The sequence below is a fragment of the Tiliqua scincoides genome, chromosome 8 (genome assembly GCF_035046505.1).
Source record: "Tiliqua scincoides isolate rTilSci1 chromosome 8, rTilSci1.hap2, whole genome shotgun sequence".
In the NCBI taxonomy this organism is placed as follows: domain Eukaryota; kingdom Metazoa; phylum Chordata; class Lepidosauria; order Squamata; family Scincidae; genus Tiliqua; species Tiliqua scincoides.
The window spans coordinates 40,817,183-40,833,251 of NC_089828.1; the positions used below are offsets into that span (position 1 = coordinate 40,817,183).

At 45.2% G+C, this 16,069-nt stretch overlaps 1 protein-coding gene across 1 annotated transcript in view; it reads right to left on the reverse strand.

Annotated features, from left to right (window-relative positions):
• Positions 1–393: 393 nt before the first annotated feature.
• Positions 394–16,069, reverse strand: part of ZBTB7A (zinc finger and BTB domain containing 7A) — a 51,373-nt gene continuing 35,697 nt past the window's right edge. The window contains exons 2-3 of the mRNA XM_066635888.1: positions 8,692–9,902; positions 394–3,713 (exon numbers count right to left, since the gene is read on the reverse strand). Coding sequence (XP_066491985.1) covers positions 3,257–3,713; positions 8,692–9,887 — 1,653 coding nt within the window. The 5' untranslated portion in view covers positions 9,888–9,902 and the 3' untranslated portion in view covers positions 394–3,256. The remainder of the gene's footprint in view (positions 3,714–8,691; positions 9,903–16,069) is intronic.

Sequence of the window (16,069 nt, forward strand, 5' to 3'; positions counted from 1 at the left end):
TATAAGACATTACCAAAAAAAAAAAAAAAAAAAAAAAAAAGGAGAGAGAGAAGGGGGGAAAAAACAACCATACACAAAAATAACCCCATGATTCCTGCCTAAAAATTCAAGCTTCCATTTTTATATTTTATGAAGTGCAAATCACTTCCGAGGGTTTGTTTTTCAATTTTGCTGTGTCACAGAATCTAATTAACTTCAGTCCTCCCATTTTTGTTTCCGTATTAATCCGCAAACCGAAACAGTGGATTCCATTTAAGTCTCTCTCTCCCAATATATAGATATATACATATTTGTTTTTTTCTCTTACAAAAATAAATTCAATTTTAGGAATTATTTTAATAAAAACAATAAACAACAATAAATTTCTTTCCATAGAAGATGGTTTCAACGTGTAAACATATTCGTTTCTTTCTTTTTTATATATATATATATTTTAAATTAAGATAAAGTGATTTCAAAGTACCCGTTCCATTTCAAAGTGCTAAGACTTCTTTGTTTCTAATCTTATTTTTTTGTGGTTTTTTATTGCTTTTTCTGTATTAAATAAAACATCCATCTTCCCACCTAACCCTGTTTTTCTCCCCTTTCCCCCAACTCCCTTCACAAACACACACACTCCCTATTTGATTACATTCGTCCAAATGGTTCACCTTTTCAATATTAAATTAAAAACGAAATCTTAAAAAGTGCTTGTAGAATAAAAAAGGACTAAAATCCCTCTCTTTCTCTCTTTCTCTCACCATTTTTAAACTGTGCATTGATAAAACTCTGAAATGGCTAAAAGGTGCCCTTGGTTCTTTAGCTTAGAGGGAGTTACTGTGCCTTTTTATATAAACCTGATTCAGTCATTGCTTTATCTCTAGACTTCTCTTCTTACATAGGTGGGGGAATGGGTCACCACTGAAATCTGGACCAAGAAGACTTGCCCTGGTCCAAATCTACAAACTAAATGCAACCCAGACTGTGGAAAAGTCTCAGACATTGGGGGGGGGGGGGATTTATAGATGCCTCCATGTGGCTTGAAACATGCACTTTTGCTTTCAAGTGTTGCACTACTAGCTTGCTTTATGCTAGGAATTTGGCATCTCTCATACAAGGGCCAACCCCACATATATTTGGTACCAAAAATAGGTAGGTGAGAGGGTGGGTGGGGAGAAAAGGAAGGAAAAGCTTAGGGAAATGTACTTCATCAAACAGGGCTGAGAGGGGTTATGAACATGGCGGGGGGACAACGACTGGGCTCAAAGCCACCTCCCCCATTCCATCAACTAAATGAACACCATGGATGCCCCTCACGATCTTTTTCACAGGTCTTTGGGCACCATACCTCTCCCATGGAGTCTCAGTATGTCAAGATGCAGGTGCTCCATCTGCTGAAGTACAAAATTCCCAGCCTGATGTGCTCATGAGGGTGAAATTCTCCCCCTACTGATTTTAAAGGTGTGGCAACGTCCACCCCCCATTCACCCTAAAAGATTTCTTTTCTTGGAAAGATGTTTAAAAGACCATTTTTGTAGAAGTTGCAGAAGGTGTAGATGAAAGCAGTGGCCCACAGCCCAGGAAACCAGCCCAGCCAAAGTAAATCTTTGCACGGCAAGTTCAAGTTTTGCGATTGTGTGAGGCAATTTCCTCCTGTTACATTACTGAAGTGTCTCTTTGGGTTTCTAGCTAGTTCAGAAGTAGTTTTGGGTCACCTCTTCCAACCTGAGTCAAAACTGAAACTTGTCTGCAAGGATGCAGGAAACTGTTAGAAGAGCACACCTTCCAGGGCAGTTTCTTGCCAGCAGCGAAAAGCATACATGAAACAGGATTCCCAGAAACAAATCTTGGTGGCGGGCAAAGCATCAAGTGAAAAGATTACAATAACTAATCATTTAAGCCAATATTTGAATTTGAACTCATTTTGCAGCTCCCAGTGGTGCTAATCACAAACTTTGAACTGACAAATGATATCAAAAAGCTTGTGGGAGCCCATAGCATCCAACAAAATGTCATTACTATTGAAATTCAGGGAAGTAGAGATTTCAAATGAAGCCTATCCAACAACCTCAAGAAGAGCAACTCGACAAAACAATTTCAAATTCATAAATTGGGGGGCTCAACTTATAGCCACAGTTCTCAAGCCAGCAGATGTGGCAGAAATTCTATTGCTTTCAGTAGAATTTTTCCCAAGTAATTTGAGGACTGCATCCATGTGTTTGAACACACTAACAGCACAATCTCACCAACATTTTCTCAGAAGTAAGTCCCACTAATTTCAATGGAACTTGTTTCCCAGACCACTGTGCTTAGAACTGCAAATAAAGTCTTTGCAGGGTGAATCTAATACTACAAACATAAGCAAGCTTTAAACTGCTTTCATCCTGGAAATCAAGGTTTTGGGGTGGAGTGGGGGAGAACATCCCAGGATTCCTTCACATGGATCCCTACAGGGATTTTGAGAAATTGGAACACTGGCATTCTCTCCATTGGCTTATCCGTTGAAAATGTATCCACACACATACACCCCCCCCCCCCAAGACTTTGTGATGTTGGCACCTGCTCTACAACTCCAAGGGCAAGTCTATGGTCCAAACAACTCAAATACTTTATTTTGCACATGGGATGACCTGGGATCCCCAAGAAACTCAATGCCATTCTCTGGTCTGGGTGTGATTTGAAAATTAGCCTGTTATTCTTGCCCAAGAGACTTACAAGAATGTAATAGAAAATCATGGCAGGATGCAAATCTCCCTATGGAGGGAACATAAGATGAGCACTTCAGGCAGGGGTGGGAAAAGGAAGGGTGGGGGGGGGGGAAGGAGGAAAGAAACATGCTTCTAAGGCTCCCTTGATTTCTCAAGACAGCTAACACACTGACCTCCCTGCATTTGACCCTCGGAACATACAGCTTGTTAAAATAGGTAACATCTCTAGTAAACTATACTGTGTGAGTGTGGTTTTAAAACTTTAACAAACTAAAACTCTGGAAGCTTCATTACATGTTTTATAAACATCTGATCAACACCCCCCTTCTCCCCCACGACCAGGCCACTTTCTACACTTTTTTTTTTCAAGGGGGAAAAAAATTAAAATGAATCCGTGGCTACAAGAGGTTAGAGTAACTGGTCATTATGGGAAGATCACAAACAGATATATCATAGACCTATAAGGCTAATTTTTTTCCCCAAAAAGGGTGAGGAAACCATTTTTTTCCAAGAGGAACTGGAGGAAAGTTATAACTAGATTTTGTGACACTTTTTTTTTTTTTTTTGGTTTAGGAGAGTTCTTGCGTGTTACCCTCAGACGAACCCCCCGCTACATTCAAACTTCCTGACGCCGCTTTGGCGTTAGAGCTATCTTCAAAGTGCTGTTCCGGGCCGTCCTGCGGCGTGGCGGTGTCCTGCGTTTCTTGTGCCTCCTCGCCACCCGCAAAGCTTCCGTCGTCAGGGTTAGCGGTTGGGGTAGAGACACCACCGACATCTCTCACCCGAGGCTTGCGCCCCCTTCTGGAAGGGATCCCGTTGCAGCCATCTTTTTTAAGGTGCCGGTGCAAGTGGTCAGATCGGACGAAAGTCTTGAAACAGCTGTCGCACTGGTAGGGACGCAGGCCCGTGTGGACACGCATGTGGTTCTTCAGGTCATAGTTGTGGGCGAAAGCTGCCCCGCACTGCTGGCACAGATAGGGTTTTTCGCCGGTATGTTTCCTCATGTGGACCTTCAACTTGTCCTGTCTGCATGAGAAAAAAAAGGAAGGAGGAGATCAGTGAGGTGGCCACCTTGACAATCATTGGTTTGCAACCTGACCTGGCTAGAAATATTTCCTGCACAATGGCTACATTCTATTGTCTATTTGGCTGCCAAGTCCCTCCACTTGTCACCATTCCTATCCACTGATCTGTTTGTCCCCTGGTCATTCTATTTATGTTCCGTCCAGTGCTCTAGTCCTATTCCATTGGGTTTTCTAACCTACAATAGCTTGCTCTCCTGCCTATCTGTGCCCCTGAGCTATACATGGTGGACTTGAACCACAGACCTTTTAGGTGGTGGGTTAGAGCCCTCTTCCTTCAGGCACTCCATTGCAGAGGTGTAACTTGGGTGGTGTCTTAGGGACATGTGCCCTGGGCATTATGCTGGGGGGGGGGCACATGACTGCCCAGGTCCAGCCTTGTTATGCAGGAGGTACTGGTGGTTTTGCACTCCCCATTCCTTCTCCTGTGGAGGCTCCCAGCCCTCCAGGGAGAACCCAGAAGTGATGGCACGATGTCACATGCCACGTCACAATGTCACATTACATTGTGATTTCATTGCCATGGGCGCCAGGGCAGTACGTTATACCTCTGCTCCATTGGTGCACAAAACTGTACTCCTTGGCCCAAACTGCACTCCGAGCTCTTTGATTTAACAGCTCTCTCAACCCTTCCCTGCCCCTAGATCAAATACCTCTTCCTGGTTGCAGATTTTATGCATGCAACAGAGCATGCACAGCATCTGAAGTTCACATGCACCACTCTTTGCTCCACCTTCACTTCACAACCCATCTTCACTCCAAGCATTTTCCTGGTCCCTTGGCCCTGCTACTAATTGCCCAATTCTGCCTGGAATATGCCTTCTTGTAAGGAAGAACCGTTTGGGTATTTGAACAGTAGTATTCTGTCTTCTCCAGGCTAAACACACGCCAGGATTCTGTAGCTCCCAGGATGGTTTCCTTGACTCTCCAAGGAGCCACAGCTCACAGTTTGGGAACCGCTGTCTTAGAGATATAAAGTCTATAATAAATTTTTTAATATATCTCTATGGTACAATGGAAATGTGTACTTAAAAAGTACAAAGGAGTTAACAGACCAAATGGCTCTAAGCACATTTAATATAAAATTGCATACATGTAAGCCTACAAAAAACAAAATGTGTAGATTACCTTTGAAAAGTAAATAGTTACAAAACTACTAGTTTTAGTGACTGCGAAATGAGTTAGAAAAAATATTAATTTTTTTTTTAAATTTTTATCCTACAGCGGGGTGGGAGTCCTTAGGCATGGGGCCCAGCTGCGACCACAGGAAGCTGCCTTATGCTGTCAGAGCATTGTTTCTTGAAGCTCAGTATTGTCAGACACTAAGTGGCAGTCCTGTCCAAGGTTTCAGACAGAAAATTCTTTTCTGCCCTATTTGGAGGAGCTGGGCATTGCATCTCTTCAACTACACAATGACCCCTCCCTGACAACACAAAAAATAGAGTTTCTTGAAATGAGATGAGAAGGGAGACGCATAAGTCGGGGGACAGATGGACAAAACAAATAGACTTTGGAAGATGCTTGGCTGCTTGCAATGCCCAGCTGCAGATCTTAGCAAAAACACAAGTAGAAAACTACAGGCAAACCAAGAAGCAACATAACATGCCCTCTTTCTCTCTCTCTCTCACTGGTCCCTACCTGCATTTACTTGGAATTATAGCCTTCCAAACACCATCACAGCTCTTTGACACCCTGCAACTGGGAAGTGGGTGAGAACTTGACAATGTATTATTAATTATTATTATTAACAGTATTTATATGCCGCTTTTCAACTAAAAGTTCACAAAGCGGTTTACAGAGAAAAATCAAATAACTAAATGACTCCCTGTCCCAAAAGGGCTCACAATCTAAAAAGATGCAAAAGAATACCAGCAGACAGCCACGAGAACAGACACTGCTGGGGTGAGGTGGGCCAGTTACTCTCCCCCTGCTAAAAAAAGGAGCACCGACTTGAAAAAGTGCCTCTTACCCAATTAGCAGGGGTTATTGTACAGAAGTTAATGGGGTTCAAGGGGTTCATGTTCAAGGGGTTCATGTACAGTTCAAGGGGTTAATGTACAGAAGTGTTCTCTGTGGAAGCCAAGTCAGAACACACAGAAATATCTTCAGAAACCCAGGTTAGATTATGTTACTGGTTCAGCCAGCTGGATAATGTACGACCACTCTGGGTATCCCTACCTGCTGTTTGACCTGATCAAGGGGGTTTGAATGCCTAGTTGGGTGGTGCATGCCAATTCTGTGGACTGGCTGGAGATATGGTCCTGGTTGGACCCAGATGAAAATGACAGCAACTCCACAAAACAGCCTGTTCATTGCAATGCAGACTTTCTGCAATGGTGTGGATTTCAAAGTGTGCCAACAAAGCCTCTTCCTTGTTGACCCTACATTGGGACTTCTCTTAAAGGAAACAGATGTGGAAAATAAAGAGAGCAAGGGGAGCTCAAACATCATACAATATATGAACATTGTCCCACATCTAGAAAACCCCCACTGCTTCCCTGCTTACAGAAAGACAGCATATCAAGGTTTTAGTCCCCCCGACATATTATTTTTCTTTGTACAGGAAGGTTTATTTTTTATGTGGTGCACAGTTCAGTCTGCTGCCTACAGTCCAAAGCTGTCTCACATGTTCTTCCTGAAGGTTTTCAAACGGGCTCCAATGACTGACTCTAGCCACAAGTCTTCTCCTAGGTGTGTCACCCATTCCCTTTAATATTCTCATATGAATCCTTTTCCAGTGGTATTGGAACACTGGCTTTGCATGCAAAAGGTCCCAGGTTCAAACTCTGGCATTTCAAGCTGGTAAAGTCCAGAATCCTGGCTGGCCAGCTCCCTTTTGGGAAGGGGAAAGGAGTGTCTGTGTGTGTCTCAGTCCTGATGGACTGCTGGTGCTCTCCTGCCCGCATCACACTGACTGATTTATTGGACGTCACACCTGCAGCAAGACTTTCCACGTAACCCAAAGGAAAATGGCCTGCAAAGCAACTAAACACCATATGATGCACATCAGTGAGCCAAACTGCATGCTGCAGGGAAGCCAAAAATAAAATTAAGCAGAATGACCATCTGTTTGTCAGGCCCTGAGACTTGAGGGATTACCAAAGTGTGAATTCAGCCTCTGCTGCACCACCATCCGGCTCTGGACAAAAGGGGGAACTGCAGAGGAATAAAGTCCGTCTTTTGAACAGCAATGAGAAAAAGCTGGTAGGGTGACTGTTCCTGATACCTACAAAAACCTCCAGGGTCAAAACTCATACCTTGTGCTCGCTACAGATCACCATCACTGGCTTCATGGTTGCCTCTCCCACACCTAATGTGATTGCAGCCAAGTAGCTTAATGCCATGTCATCTGCTGGAAAGATCTCCTCTTAGCCCCACACATGGGTTTCAGACCCAAAGCAAAATCAAACATTATCTCCCAAAATGAAAGGTCCAAAGTAAAACAGTGCACCACCAGACAGCCTCCCTCTGGTTGCAAGTTTCTGAAATTCGAGAGGAAAAATTCCCATCCATCTTTTCCCAGAAAAGCAGTACACTTTCCCCTCTTTCACTTACCCATACTGTACATATTAATTTAATTTATTTGTTTATTTAAGAAATTTATATTTTGCCTTTCCCATGCTGAAGCAAATGCCCAAGGCGGCTTACAAAGCTTTACTGTAAAGTAGACCATATTAAGCAGACATATTAAAATAGACATATTAAGACCATTCCTCTTTATCCATACAAAGACTTTTGATATAAGGTCTGGGAATGGTGAGGAAAAAACAGCACCAAGTCCCTCCCAGCAGTAAGGTTTGCCTCCTTTTGATCCAGTGGGCACAGCACCCCTCTGCTCTGAGTTCCAGAGACAGAGAAGGGAATGAATTTGCCTCATCTGTACAAGGAGAAGTTCCAGAAAGTTGGGTCAAATTTTGGATTTATCCCTCTGGTAGAACAGGAGTGCCCCCTTTCTTGGGTGTGGCTTTAGGGGAAGCTCTGTTTGGGATCCTTGGAGGACCAAGCATGGCTGCGGAAGTGGCACCCTTCCCAGTGTGAGATCCACCGCCTGCTGGATAGCAGGCCCCCACACTTTCAAGGCATGTGCATTACATGCTCCCTTTTATATTGGACAGGTTTTTTGTGCTGGGTTTCTACTTATTACTGTGAATATGGGTCCTGAAGAACAGAGGAAAAAACTCATGGGAAAAGTGGAAAAACAGGTAAAGTGTAAGCAAGTTGTTCATGTTTTGCAACTAAAGCTTGAGGTGCTAAACCTCATTATGTGATGCTAGAACTTATGAAACATTTTCATCATTGACTTCAGCACACTATTGATGCTGTATAATATTGTTATTAAATGTTATTTATTCTATTTTATTGCATCACAACATTTTCTTTATGCTATTAGACATTTAGAGTGACTTTGGGATGGCTTTTGAACAAGTTAGAATTTTTCCCATTGAAATTAATGTAATAATTGTATTTGTTAGCCAGAGTTTCACTATAACGGCTGTTTTCAGGAATGGATTACGTACGTATAAAGAGGGAAAGGTGCACAAAGTCCAACCTCACTCATGTAAAATCTTGTTCAGCATGCCCCTCATGTCTGAGACTACAACTTGGTGTTGCCCAGATACCTTTGAAGGATGTGTTTGAATCATAAGCCAGGATAGAGTAGTGGTTCTGGAGCTGGACGTAGACCTGGAAGATCCAGGCTCAAATCCCTGCTTAGCCACAACGTTTCCTGGGTGACCTTGAGCCAGTCACTATCTCTCAACCTCATGGGGTTGTTGTGAGGACAAAAGAAGGGAAAGAACTATGTTCACCACCCTGAGATCCTTGGAAGAAAGTTGCTTTAAAAATGAAAAAAATAAATAAATAAAGTAAAATAAAGGTCAGAAACTTGCTCTTGCACACACCTGAAACCCCCTTGTCCTTACCTTGTAAACCGAACTTTGCAAATGTTACATTCATAGGGCTTCTCGCCTGTGTGGGTTCGGATGTGGCGCGGGAGCTTGCCGGCTCCTTGGATCACCTTCTCACAGATGGGGCACTTCTGGAATGCTTTCGCTCGGATCTTCTTCTCCACCTTCTGGGACCAGGACGGATAGTCGCCGCCCTCTTGGGAAGTGCTAAAATATTTCAAGTAATAATCCATAACTCCGTCATCATCCTTACGGTCCTCGTCTGCCAGCTGCTGCCGCCCCACAGAATTGATCATCTGCTGCAGGAGGGCACTGGCGGCCAGGCCATCACCTTCCCGGGCATCCACATCATCACCCTCCCCTCCCCCGGAAACGAAGGTGGGGGAGCCCCCGACCTCCTGCTGGTCCAGTTGAGCTGTCAATGGTGTCTCATCCTCCCCTGCTGCTGTTGGCAGTTTGCGTGCACCAAATTGTCCATTCTGGGAGGGCGGGAACAAGGGTCCCTGGGCCATCTCCTCCTCCTCCCGGTCCAGCCACATGGCGTGGTTGCTGTCAGGGTCACAGTCACTTGCCTTTGGTCTTTCATTGAGGACGGCCTGTGGGTAGAAGTCCATGCCGTTGCACTCAGGCTCCTCTTCCTCCTCTGCGCCACGGAAGCTGAGCCTCTGAAGGTCTCTCAAGTCTTGGTTGGTCCATGGAAAGCTGCCCTGTTGGCCATTGATGGGGTTGCTCTGGAAGAACTCCAGGTACTCTTTCGCTCTGAGATGGTTCCTTTGATCAATTTGATCTACTGTATCCATCTGGTCATTTTTGGCCAGAATCTTCCTGTCCAGGAGATCCGTGCAAACATCCCTTACCGCCTGGATCTCTAGCAGCTTGGCGGCATTGAGGATTTCGCTGACGTTAGAAGTGCTGACGGTAAGGGTGGCTGTGTAGGCGAACTCCAGCAGCGCCGAGAGGGCATCTGCACTCACAAAGTCTATCTCGTACACGTTCTGCTGGTCTACCACAAGCCCTGAGGTGAAGAGCTTCTTGAAGTACTGGCTGCAAGCCGCCAAGACGGAGCGATGGGTGGGGAACTCTTGCCCATCCACCAGGATCACCACGTCGCAGAGCAGCCCATTGTTCCTCTGCTCGTTTAGGCTACTCAAGATGTCACTGCTATGGTCGGGAAAGGGAATCCCGATGGGGCCGTCCACACCACCCTCCATGCCGACACCAGAGGGCTGCAGAGAGAGAACACATAGTGTAAGTTACTGTAGCATAGTGGTCAATGGACTGGGCTGCAAATCAGGACTTCCCTGCCCCAAATCTCACCTCTGCTATCTACCAGGTGACCTTGGACGAGCCATTCCAACTCATAGTCTCTAGTTGCAATGAAGGGGCAGAAGAGGGTAGCTCAATGGCAAAGTGCTTGCTTTGTATGCAAGGAATCCCAGGTTGAAACTCTGGCAGCACCTGCAGGGTCATGCAAGGGCTTGTCCCCCTGCTTGTTTTGCTAATTAACCACCAAAGACGTTTGTAGTCCACAAGAACTGTTATTTCCCTACCTGCTCACTATCCCCACATTGATCATTTGAAAGGAAAAGACAACCAGCTTTCTTCTAACTTACTAAGAATTATACTTTTCTGGTCAGTTGCAGAATCTGTGCCTGCAGGCAAGTGACTTTGCAAGCAAGTGACTAGGATGCTAGACAAACACAATCACTTTCATTTTCAAAATGAGAAACATGTTTTAAAGACAGATTTTTTAAAAGTAGGTTTCTAGTCCTCATGGTTGCAGTGAAGAGAGATTTTTAAGCCATCAGACAGTTTGTAGCAAAATCACCTCAGTTCTAGCCATCAGGGTCATCAATTTGCCCCCCCTCCCCAACAACCCAGTTTTGTTTCTGCCTTCTCAGGTCATCTATCACCCAGTGCTGAACTCTACCCCACTATCGAAATTCATTCAACCACCCCAATTTTTCAGGATCAGCCTTTGCAAAATATTTTTGCACCTCCCACCCCCCCACCCCCCACTCATCAGGATGAGCAGTGGCAGCAAGGGACCCAGCAGTGGCATCGCATCACTGCCAACTGCTGCAGGAGGGGGTAAAATTTCAAGTCAATCAGACCCAGGGTTGGGCAGAAGGGAGGGTCATCCAGTGGCAATGCTCCACTTGCTGCACTCTCTTCACGACACCTTGGCATGGAAGATTCCATGCTAGAGAGCTACAGAGCAAGGTGCTGGCTGCAGCTATGGACACTCCACTTGCTGCCCCAGTGCGGGGCCCAAGTTGGCCAAATGGGTCAAATTGCCCCAAGGCTGGCCCTGGTCTTGAGCCATCACCAGGCTTCAGAAATCCCTAGTAGCCACTGAACAGAACAAAACCAAATATTGTGAACAGAAATGCAAGATTCATCACATACAGCCAATGCAACTAGTAAATACCTCTGAAGACAACTAAGATAGGAAGGGGGAGGGATCAGGCAGCCCACACAGCTCACTTTCCCACAGGTCTCTTTTCTAGGCCCCTACAACCAGTCCTCTGAACGCTCTGTACTAAACACACACTCTCTAAAATTTCCTGTATTCTAAATAGATCACTAAAAATTAGCACATATACAGTTATTTTGCATGATTTACTCCAGTCCGCTAGCTGCAGGGTAAAAAGCAAGAGCGATGAGTCCATCCTGACATAAGAAATTTCATGCAGTGTTTTATACTTTCAGACATGACTCTGGAAGTACGAGGGCTCGAAACTTGGTATGCACATTTTAAAAATGAAAGCTCTCACAGCACAATCCACTGTGTTGAATGGGACTTACTCCCAGGCAAGTGGGCAGAGGATTGCAGGCTCAGTCATGTAGCACACTATAATCAAATTGCACTGTGTAATCAGGCACACAAACCTCACACTTCCCACCTCTCTGCCTTTCTCCCCATGACCTGCCAGAAACCTTCTTTTAAGTTCTTCTTAAACAGCTTCTTACACATGCACATTTCACTTCTGTGGAAGTAATTTGGGCTTCATTAGCACCCAGCCTACTACCTGCTACAGATATATAATGACCAAGCAATACACAGACAGGAAAGACTGGCTCCCCAACCACCTCACACTTACACAGAAACAAAACAGGAGGAAATTCAGGTTTGCCCAACCACACAGCTTGTGGAACACCATGATGGGATGCTATGAACACCAACAATACATGTAAAGCAGGGAAATTCCTGGAAGAAAACTCCATTGTTGAGACTTATGGAATCCTCTCCTAAGTGACCCTTCAAGCAAACCATGCTGCCAGTCCTCATGTCCATCTTTCTTATTATTAAGGGAAAGTGCATGGGCAGGATGCCCATCTGAAATAATAAAAGATCTGTGATCTGGTTAAATGATGCAAATAAGCCTCTCTGCAGAGTTCTTCTTGCTTAGTACAATTTATTCTGCAATTTTGCAACATATACTGTGGTTTTGCCAGTCAAAACTCAACAAGGCACTAACGCTCACCCCTAAGACTTCTGAGAAACAAGCAAGCATCTCTTCAAACACAATGCCATTTCCCTGGAATACCTGAAAGAGAAAATGCTGGTTCTACGACTCTCCTATCCTCCTAGGCAGAAGAGCTAGAATGTCCTTTGCTTGGGCAAAGGAAACAAAAAAGCATCTTCTTGCATTTTAATAAGATGCAATAAATTAAATGAGGCATGAGCACACACATTTGTAAAAAGAGGTAAAATGTACCCCATCTGCAGCTAGAAGGGTTATATCAGGACCTTGACGGGGCAAATCTCTGCCAGAATTCCTGAAGTCAGGAACTGAAAGCTGAAGCCTGCTTTACAGCAGACAGAAACTCCTACTCTAATAAACTGGCAAGAGCAGAAGGACAAAACCCTAGCATTTTGGCCAATCTAGGTATCTCCACACTGCCCACCCATCACAAGGGCCAACATTTTCCTGCCTCAAGTGGGCTATAAGGCTTCAGCACACAGACACACAGACAAGTCTGAGGCCACTGACACAGCACACTGTCCCCACATATGCAGACTTGAGTCTGTCTGTGTTTTGGTGTGCTTGCTTACTTTGTTCATGGTGGGAAAGACCTAGTGAGGCCATCATTCAGACAGGGCGAGCAGCAGGGAAGTTCCAGCCAGGAGGCAGGGAAGGGTTAATGTTTTGCTTTAGCATTGAGTGTGGTGGGGAGGTTAGGGTGGACTCTCTTTTCTTTTTCTGAAGGAACTGATGATCATTGAACAAAGGATGGGCAGTCTGATTTTTTTTTTTTTTTTTGGATAAGGCAGGATGGAAGGAAGAGCCCAAGGGGGTTCTTGCCTTAGAATTTGGCTGGAGAAGCCCAGGGAGGGGGATGAGCAGGCAGTTCATAGTGATCATGCTTTCTAACCACATGGCTCCTTTGGGCTCCACTGTTACTTGGGAGGAGGAAATCTCATTGAACAATAGAGGCAAATGGGACTACTTCTAACTAGAGCTGCAAACGTTTGAGTCATACTGGTAAACCTCCCAGCTGCTGCACGTTACTCTCTTCCATCTTGCTGCTTCTATCCCACTCTGACACAGTCCATCCCATCCCCTCCCGCCTTGTTTACACATGGGATTGGGACATCAGGGGGGTTTTTAAGGAGATCTCAAACACACACACACTGGCAGCAGCTCAGTTTTTTTCCGCAGAGCCACACCTGACGTGTATCAAAAAGACTCATGACTCAAGTCTTTTCAAGTTGTGAAAATGCTCTGGGTGACTCGGAAAGTACATCCATTAGGACTCGTTTTCAAGTTGAGTTGCGGGGCACAGAGACTCATGACCCGACTTGAGTCAAGCTGCGTTGGACTTGCCCATCTCTGTAAATTTCTGTCTTGCCTTTCATTCTCTCAGGATCCATGCACAGGGAGGAGTTCCCATTCTGATTCACACTGCAACCCTCAAAGGAAGCTAAACTGAGGGGGGAAAAGGGGGAACTGGCCCAATCTTACCCAATGAGATTTTACCACAGGTCTCTCTACTGACTCAAGGCTTGAATTTAAACAAACCAAAATAAAAATCAATATTTTTATGCTTTTTACAAAGTTTGTCTCAGTTGCCTGTGGGCTTTGACACTGCATGGAGAAGAGGAGTGGGAGGGGAGACTTTGGAAAAAAGAGCAAGTCCCTGGAAGGGTAAGCCCATGTGATCTTAGTGGAGACTCGGGGTGGGGGGGAACAACATCACGCTGTGGGAAAAAATGGCTGGATCATGGGACTTTGTGGAGTAGGGCTGTACTTGGCAACTGGCATGTCATCAGCACAAGGGGTCTCTTGTATCATGTACTCAGAGAATGCACGGTCACTCAAGAAGGCACATACATTAAAGCACCTTCCCCCTTTAGCTATCCGCTCCAGCACCCGAGTCTGCAAGCAGAAGGTCAGGTTAAAGTCCTTCCAGAATGCCCAACCACAGTATGGCTCCTTTCAAAAACTGACCAAAAGGGTATCCTTTGTTTCCACCAGTTTATCTAACCCATTTAATTGTGGCAGCATTGATAATTATAACATCATAGGAGCTCCCAGGAGAGAATAGAAACAAGCAGAACAGTCCTTGCAAGTATTTAGGTGGAGGGGTTAGGAGTGAGCTTTGGAAAGGCTTAATATCTTGCCTCCCCTGTAAACATACTCCAAGACCTTAAGGCAGTGGTCCCCAAACTTTTTCAACTGGCAGCTCCCTTGACCTACTGGGCCATTGGCCGCGGTTCCCTATTAGGGCTAAAATCCTATATATTGCAAGGATTGTTTGCAAGGATTCTGCAGCTCCTGCGGGAGCCACAGCTCACAGTTTGGGAACCACTGCCTTAAGGGATTTCTCAGACTTTTTCATGCACTATAGGAATTAATATTGGCTTACCTTACCAGGCTGTCATATGGATTGCTGAGAAAATGCACGCAATGTACTTTGTATGCTCACAAGGCATGATGCAAATGCAGGTTAGCCACGTAAACTGCTTTCTGAACATTCAGTTGAAAAATGTTGTCGTCATTATTATTTAGTAGTTCATCATCATTATCATCATAGTGCTCTCTACAATCCCTGCATTGACAGGGTAAGCAAATGGACAGATATGCAGGGTGGGCAGTAAAACAGAGGCTGGCCCATAGCCACCTAGTTGGGTTGTGACTGAACAGGGACTTGACCTCCCTGATTTAAGCACTATCCATTACTACACCTCCTCTTCATTGTGCTCACAACACTGCACAAACTGCACTCCTTGCCTGGCGATGCCAAGCCAACCAAACAAATGATTTTCAGACAAGCATTGTGGAAGAACAGTTTCGGCAATGCTGGCAAGAAAGTCCAACCCCATTTGTTTCGAGGGCCTTTACCACCTCCACCCCACCCTGGAGAAACAGGGCTTCTTTGCCTCCTACAAATAACTTTGTCCCAAATTGTGGATTTCACAACCGCAACTACATCCGCTTGTATTTCAAGAGGGCTGTTCCAGGTCCCCCACCCGCCTCCTCCAGCTCCACACGTCCACAGCCCCGAGACAGAAAGCCCATTTGGAGCACGTAGTTCTCTGCAAAAGGAAAGGCAGGCCTGAGCAAGTTTCTCTCGGCTCAGGGTCCCTCCCCAGGCTCTGCAGAGACCTTTAGAAGTGCAGTAAATGGGGGGGGGGGAGTCAAGAGCTGCAATACAAAAGAAAAACAGAGTCCTCTCTCTCTCTCTCTCTCTCTCATATGTATTTTTTTTTAGGCGAGTGGGAGTCTGCCAGTTTGACAGAGGCTACTCTATCAGACTCTGGTTCACTCATTGAAATTCAAGCACCTTCTTCCACCCAAAAATGTGCTGCTGGATGGTTTCAGTGCTCTCAGATTATGCGGTCTGCAAAACCTAGGCACCCTCTCCCAGGTTCAAGGCACAGGCGCTTACCAAGAGTTATGACTCCACAAAGAAGGTAGGGGAAGTAGGTGAGGCACCGGGAGTGTAAACAGGGATTAGCCCTTGATATGGCAGCAGGGACTGTCCCACAACGTATCAAGGAAGATTTATTGATAACATCTCAAAAGAAAGCCAAAAATCCACAATTATGTGTTGCTTTTCTCACCAAAAAGTGACCCAAGGTGGCCTACAATCAAAACAAAAACTCACAAAAAGCAAAACAAATCATAAGAACAATTCAACTAACAGGGCCCAATCCTATCCAACTTTCCACTGCCGATGCAGCTGCCTTTACCATGAGGAGGCCTCTGTGAACTGCTTCCCCACTAAAGGATGCAGCGCGCACACCACTGGCATGGCTGTATCCGTGCTGGAAAATTGTATAGAATTGGGTCCTAACAGGCAGCAGAAAGTTGAGCCACAATCCACAACCGAAAGAACCCCAACTATACCACCTAATCAACAGTCAGGCATTGCCCTCCCTCAA